Source organism: Anopheles coluzzii, chromosome 3 (genome assembly GCF_943734685.1).
Source record: "Anopheles coluzzii chromosome 3, AcolN3, whole genome shotgun sequence".
Lineage (NCBI taxonomy): Eukaryota > Metazoa > Arthropoda > Insecta > Diptera > Culicidae > Anopheles > Anopheles coluzzii.
The window spans coordinates 35812884-35818345 of record NC_064671.1 but is presented as its reverse complement, the minus strand read 5'-3'; the positions used below and the strand labels follow the sequence as shown (position 1 = coordinate 35818345).

General features: G+C 51.3%; 2 protein-coding genes across 3 annotated transcripts; one reads left to right on the top strand and one right to left on the bottom strand.

Moving 5' to 3' along the window:
• Positions 1-94: 94 nt before the first annotated feature.
• Positions 95-865, bottom strand: LOC120959988 (40S ribosomal protein S15Aa-like). Its single transcript, XM_040383838.2, has one exon. It carries the CDS (start codon positions 727-729, stop codon positions 337-339), a length of 393 nt encoding a protein of 130 aa, XP_040239772.1. The 5' UTR covers positions 730-865; the 3' UTR covers positions 95-336.
• Positions 866-1142: 277 nt separating this feature from the next.
• On the top strand, positions 1143-5433 carry LOC120959985 (importin-13). Of its 2 annotated transcripts, none has more exons than XM_040383832.2 (8): positions 1143-1777; positions 1842-2321; positions 2396-3943; positions 4020-4112; positions 4190-4322; positions 4401-4556; positions 4635-4806; positions 4891-5433. In XM_040383832.2, the coding sequence occupies exons 1-8, from the start codon at positions 1460-1462 to the stop codon at positions 4976-4978; spliced, it is 2988 nt and encodes a 995-aa protein (XP_040239766.1). In that variant the 5' UTR covers positions 1143-1459; the 3' UTR covers positions 4979-5433. The 2 variants fall into 2 exon arrangements, with proteins under 2 accessions (XP_040239766.1, XP_040239765.1); XM_040383831.2 differs by having other exon boundaries at positions 4867-5433.
• Positions 5434-5462: the final 29 nt, after the last annotated feature.

Below are 5462 nucleotides of genomic sequence, written 5' to 3'. Positions count from 1 at the left end.
CCCGATTGGTACACTTCATTGGCCCATCTGAAATTTCTCGTGAAACTTTTCTAGCCCCAACTAGCCCTAACATAACACAGTCTACACAGTAAGCTTGAGTTTGGATATTTCCGTTTATTACATCTGCAACTTATCACACACGTACAGAGCAAGCCTCTCCAGCACGGACGATAAGATTGTTTACGTTCTCATCGTCCCTTCTGCCACCAAGTCGTGCGATGATGATGGTTGATGGAAAGAAACGCCGCCTCGGAGATGGATGAAGCTAGTGGGAGGAGTGAGCCTGCCCCGTACGTACGAACTGTTTGCAACACTCCTTCCACGCACGCCGCACACTTAGAAGAAATATCCCAAAATCTTTCCTCCCAGATGCTTCCGCCGGGCCTCCTCATGGTCCATGATACCGCCGCTGGTGGTGAGCACGACGTAGCCGAACTGACGCGACGGCAGCAGATTGTTCGTCCAGCGCTCCAGATCGGTCACCTTCGTGTCGAACCGGGGCGAGATGATGCCGGCCTTGTTCAGGCGGCCGGTCAGGTTCACCACCACCTTGCCGCTGCGATGGTCGTCGACGATCTCGAACTCGCCGATGTAGCCGTGCTTCATCATGACGGTCAGGAAGCGGATGACCACCTTCGAGTTCGGGCGGATCAGCACCTGGCGCTTGCCGCGCTTCTCCGCATTGTTGATGCACTTGAGCGCATCGGCCAGCACGCTGATACGGACCATTGTTTGTTTGGTTCGGTTTTGGTGGGGGGAAACTCCGGAGCTTTACGCTATTTACACGCAATTTTCGAGCGCAGATACGGTGTGTTTTCACGGCAAAGCCTCGTTTTCAAAAGAAGGTGCAAAGAAGGAAGAAAAAAGGTGGAAGAAATCGAACGTCACTTTTTGACAGCCACGGAGCAGTCATTTCTTTCGATCAAGGTACAGAGAGCTTGGGTGTGAGGAAAAAAATGCCACAATAAACATTTTTATTTCAATATTTCCACTGAATCTACAACCATTTGAATTGCATAAGGAGTAGTAAAACACGGAAAAATAAATATTGAAGTTGCAAAAATTCTTCCTAGAGCAACGATTTTCCAAATCGTTCTCCCCTTTTCCAACTCAGCTTGTCTAGAGTGACCTTGTTCAGTGACAGCAACCCACCCACACAAGCTGTCAGTGCTAGGAAACCGAAACAACATCGCTGCCCCGAGCTAGTGTGAGATAGAATTGTTAATTTTGCACGGCAGCAACGTTTCCCTGGCCAAACAGCTCCCGTCCACAGCAAAACAGACAGCAATGGACGACAAATGAGCATCAAAAGGACGGTTTCTATTGTGCGCTAACAGAACAATCAGCAACATCAGAAAGCACCATCCCACTGCCTAGAGCAGTGCATCGTCGTCCCCTTCTTCCGCCTCTACGAGAGTGCTGGCACGTACCAGAAACAGGACCGCCGGACGAAAAAGCCATGGACGAAGTGCAAACCATCGAGGCAGCCGTCCTGTCCTTCTATCGGGGCGGGTCGGAGCAGCAGAAGGAGACGCACAAATGGCTGCAGCAGGTACAGAACAGCCCGCAGGCTTGGTCCTTCTGCTGGGAGCTGATGCAGCTGAACAAATCGTCCGAAATACAGTTTTTCGGCGCAATCACGCTCAACTCGAAGCTGCGCAGCGATTGGGCCGAGGTGCCGAAGGAGGCCCACCACGAGCTGAAGCAGAAGCTGCTCGAAACGATCGTACTGTTTGGGAATGGGCCGAAAATTGTGCTTAACAGACTGTGTATTTCGGTAAGTTTGGATCCGTTGCGGTATCCTTTGGTGTATCTAAATCATCTTCACCATCTTCCCTCAGCTGGGTCTCTTTATCGTACACATGCTACGGCACCCGACCGTGATCGAAGAGGTGACCAACATGTTCCTGCACGAGCAGCTCGGTAACCTGTCCAAGGTGACACAGATCGAGATACTGATGGCCGTCCTGGAGGGCATACCGGAGGAGGTGAAAAACATACGCACACAGATCCCGCGCACGGTGGTGTGCGAGGAGCTGAACCGGAACGCGGAGTTCGTGATGCAAACCGTCGTTACGTACCTGAACGAGAAGCTTAGCCGCAGCGCGGTCGAGCCGCACGACATGAACGGGCTGATCAATGCGGCCAAGTGTACCGGCACGTGGGTTGCGCACGGCAATGTGCATCTGAACGACCGCGAGGGCATGATACAAACGCTGCTCAAAGCGATCCACTACTGCTACTGGAAGGAGCCAAAGGACGACGGCTGTCTAATGCCGGAAGAGAATGAGCTTGCAGAAACGGCACTTAAGTCGCTAGCGGTAGGCAGCACACAAACGAGGCCACAAATCGATGACTGCATTTCATTAACATTTCTTTGCTCTCCTATTTTCAGAACATAATCTCGTCGTACGCGACGCAAAATGCGAAATATTCGTTCACCGTCATCAACTACATGAAGCTGTTCCTGGACGTGCTCGTACCGATCCTGGACGCGGAGTACAAGGAGAACAACGACAACGAGAACCTGGCGCTGATGATTTACGCCCTGTTCATCTCCACCCTCGAGTGCTTCTCGTCGGCCATCTTTGCCGGCATCGTTACCGACTCGGAGGAGGTGTCCAAGGTGTACACGCGCACGGTCGACATGCTGATCAAGTGCACGGACAAGCCGGGCACCTACCCGGTGGACGAATCGTGCAGCACGTACGCGATGGAGTTCTGGTACATGCTGCAGGAGGAGGTCCTCTCGATGGACAGCGGCGAGCACAAGAAGCGCTGCCTCGAAGCCATCAAGCCCGTTTACGCACACGTGGTGAAGGTGCTGGTGCGGAAATCGCAACTGCCCACCGAATCCTCCCTGCACAAGTGGAACGATGACGATCTGGAGGCGTTCCGGTGCTATCGGCAGGACATTGGCGATACGCTGCTGTCCTGCCACGACGTGCTGAACGATCTGATGCTCGACGTGCTGTCGGAGGCGCTGGACGAATCGATCATGTACCTCAGCTACGATCCGCAGTCGACGGAAAGCTGGACACTGCTCGAAGCGACCATACACGCGTTCTGCTCGATCGCGCAGAAGATCGAGTACACCGAGCACCAGCAGATCGTGAAGCTGCTCAAGGTGCTGAACGAAATCCCGTACGAGAAGTACAGCGACAAGCTGTTCGGCATGGCGCTCGAAACGGTCGGTGCGTACAGCGAGTGGATCGGGGACAACCCCAAGTATCTGCCGTCCGCCATCACGCTGCTGGTGAAGGGTCTGAACTCCACCAAAGCGTCCCAGGCCACGCTCGGGCTGAAGGACCTGACCTCGGAGTGCCAGAAGGAGGTAATACCGTACGCCCTGCCGCTGCTGGACGCTTGTCGCACGGCACTGCAGGAAGGCCATCTGAAGAATGCGGAGATGATCCGGCTCATGTACACCGTCGGCAACATACTGAGCGTCATCTCGTACGAAAACATCATCCTCTACCTGGATGCGATGGTTTCGCCCTGCTTCGAGGAGCTGCAGGTGCACGTGCAGAACAACGACCGGACCGAACCGACCAAGGCGCGGGTCGTGCTGCGGCTCGAAATGATCTCGAAGCTGTTCTCCTCGCTAAACATTCGCAAACCGACCGAGGGTGACATGGACAAGGGGCTGGTGGTGGGCGTGGGACCGCACAAGCTGCCCTTTCCGGCCGGTGGAACGCCGGCACCGGGCGCTCCGGTACAGCCGATCCTGCTCATACTGGAGAAAACGATGGGCCTGCTGAAGAGCTTGTGCACGCTGTGGATTCACGACGAGACGGTTATCGACACGCTGTGCAAAGCGCTGCAGCAGGCGCTGACCAACCTGATGGATGACATTAAACCGCTGCTTACTGAGATGTGCTGTCTGGTGCTGTCCATCCTGAACACGAACTGCGTCGTCTCGGCGGCGGATATTGCAGGAAATGTAAGGGGAGAGGGATTTCTTTTTGTTGATTTTAGAGCCTTTTTTTAATTCCCTTTCTTTTGTTTTATCATTTTAGTTCATCCTGATGTTTTACAAAGATCAAGACTGTAGGCAGCTCATGGTGCAATTGTTTACTGCCATCATGGACTACAACTTCAACCAGATGGAGGTAACACGAAGTGAATAGAGACGCTCTTCCTAAAGGAACGAGAAATTAACAGCAAAACTATTCTTCACCATTTTAAGCTAAATGTGGGTAAACTGTCCCGGATAGCGGATCTGATTGAAACGTTCTACGCGTTCAACACGAGAATATCGAAAAAGATCCCAATCTGCTACAGCGAGGTACAGATAGACTGTATGAAGTTGGTGGATTACGGTAAGTTCCTCCAAGAGGAGTAGCGTTCGCGTTCGATTAATAGCTTTTTACACCATTTTCTTCATATTTTCCCTGCAGCCACCAAGTGTATGATGTTACCAGAGACGGGCCCGATGAAGAAGAGCGTGGCGTTCATCACGATGTTCGTAAAGGAATCGACCAACCACCCCGTCATGATGAACGTGATACTGGCGCAGGGCGAAAACATTGTCCGATCTACCTTCCTGTGTATTGGTTCGTACGACATTTTCAACATTTAAACCGTGTGAGGCTTAGAAACAGCGTTTAAGCGGTTCACCCCTTTTCCTTCAGGTGGTACAGCCCTTCGCACGCAGGTGGAAATTTTTGCCGACATTTTCCTTGCCCTCAACTTCCGCTATCCGGCCGAATTCATCCAGTGGATGAAGCTGCTGGAGGTACCGAACTTCCCGACCGCGTACGTCAGCGCCACCGATAAGGAGCAGTTTATGCGCAAAATTATCAAGTAAGTTTGCCGCTTTGCATTCACTGGTGGTGGTAAAAATACAATTAAAAAAAATAAAAGTGAAATGAACACTCTTTTCTCCAGGGAGCGGGTTAACAAGCGGCTGGTGCAGGATCATGTGCGAAAGTTTGCCGCGCTCTGCAGGAACATTGTCGAGTATGAGAACAAATAAGCGCAAAATGTTGCAAAAAACACTTACAACACAGGAGCAGCAGCCAGTCAGTCAGTCAGTGTGAGATTGTGTGAACAGGAAATACTTTCAATCTAACCAATGTGATTTTTAGCCTGTAGTAAAACAAAAAATAAGGAAATTAACCATTACTACTATGTTGTGTACAAAAGCGAACGTTCGGTTCGCACTCCCACGATGGACAACAATCCGGCCCGATTGAGTAAAGAAAAAAAAAACCGGAAAATAACCCGGTGCGAACGATAATGGTGTGCCAATGAAGGATACCTGGAGACACCCGCGGAAAAGCCGATTACTTCCCATCACACGCAGTAGTGTGTGTGTGTGACCCAACACCACCACCACCTATCACAGTAAAAAACTGATAAATGTCTGCCTAGCGTGTTTCTCTTCTTAGGATGCGAAAATAAAAATGATGCGACATTGATTTTATTTTACTTCCATTTGTTGGTTTATTTTGTTTAAT

What these genes read in the sequence shown, in the direction of transcription:
- LOC120959988 (XM_040383838.2), bottom strand. Translation starts at nt 729, where the DNA reads ATGGTCCGTATCAGCGTGCTGGCCGATGCGCTCAAGTGCATCAACAAT.
- LOC120959985 (XM_040383831.2), top strand. Translation starts at nt 1,460, where the DNA reads ATGGACGAAGTGCAAACCATCGAGGCAGCCGTCCTGTCCTTCTATCGG. An exon ending in CGGCACTTAAGTCGCTAGCG is followed by an intron (nt 2,322 to 2,395) that starts GTAGGCAGCACA and finishes TCCTATTTTCAG; the next exon opens with AACATAATCTCGTCGTACGC. An exon ending in ATCTACCTTCCTGTGTATTG is followed by an intron (nt 4,557 to 4,634) that starts GTTCGTACGACA and finishes CTTTTCCTTCAG; the next exon opens with GTGGTACAGCCCTTCGCACG.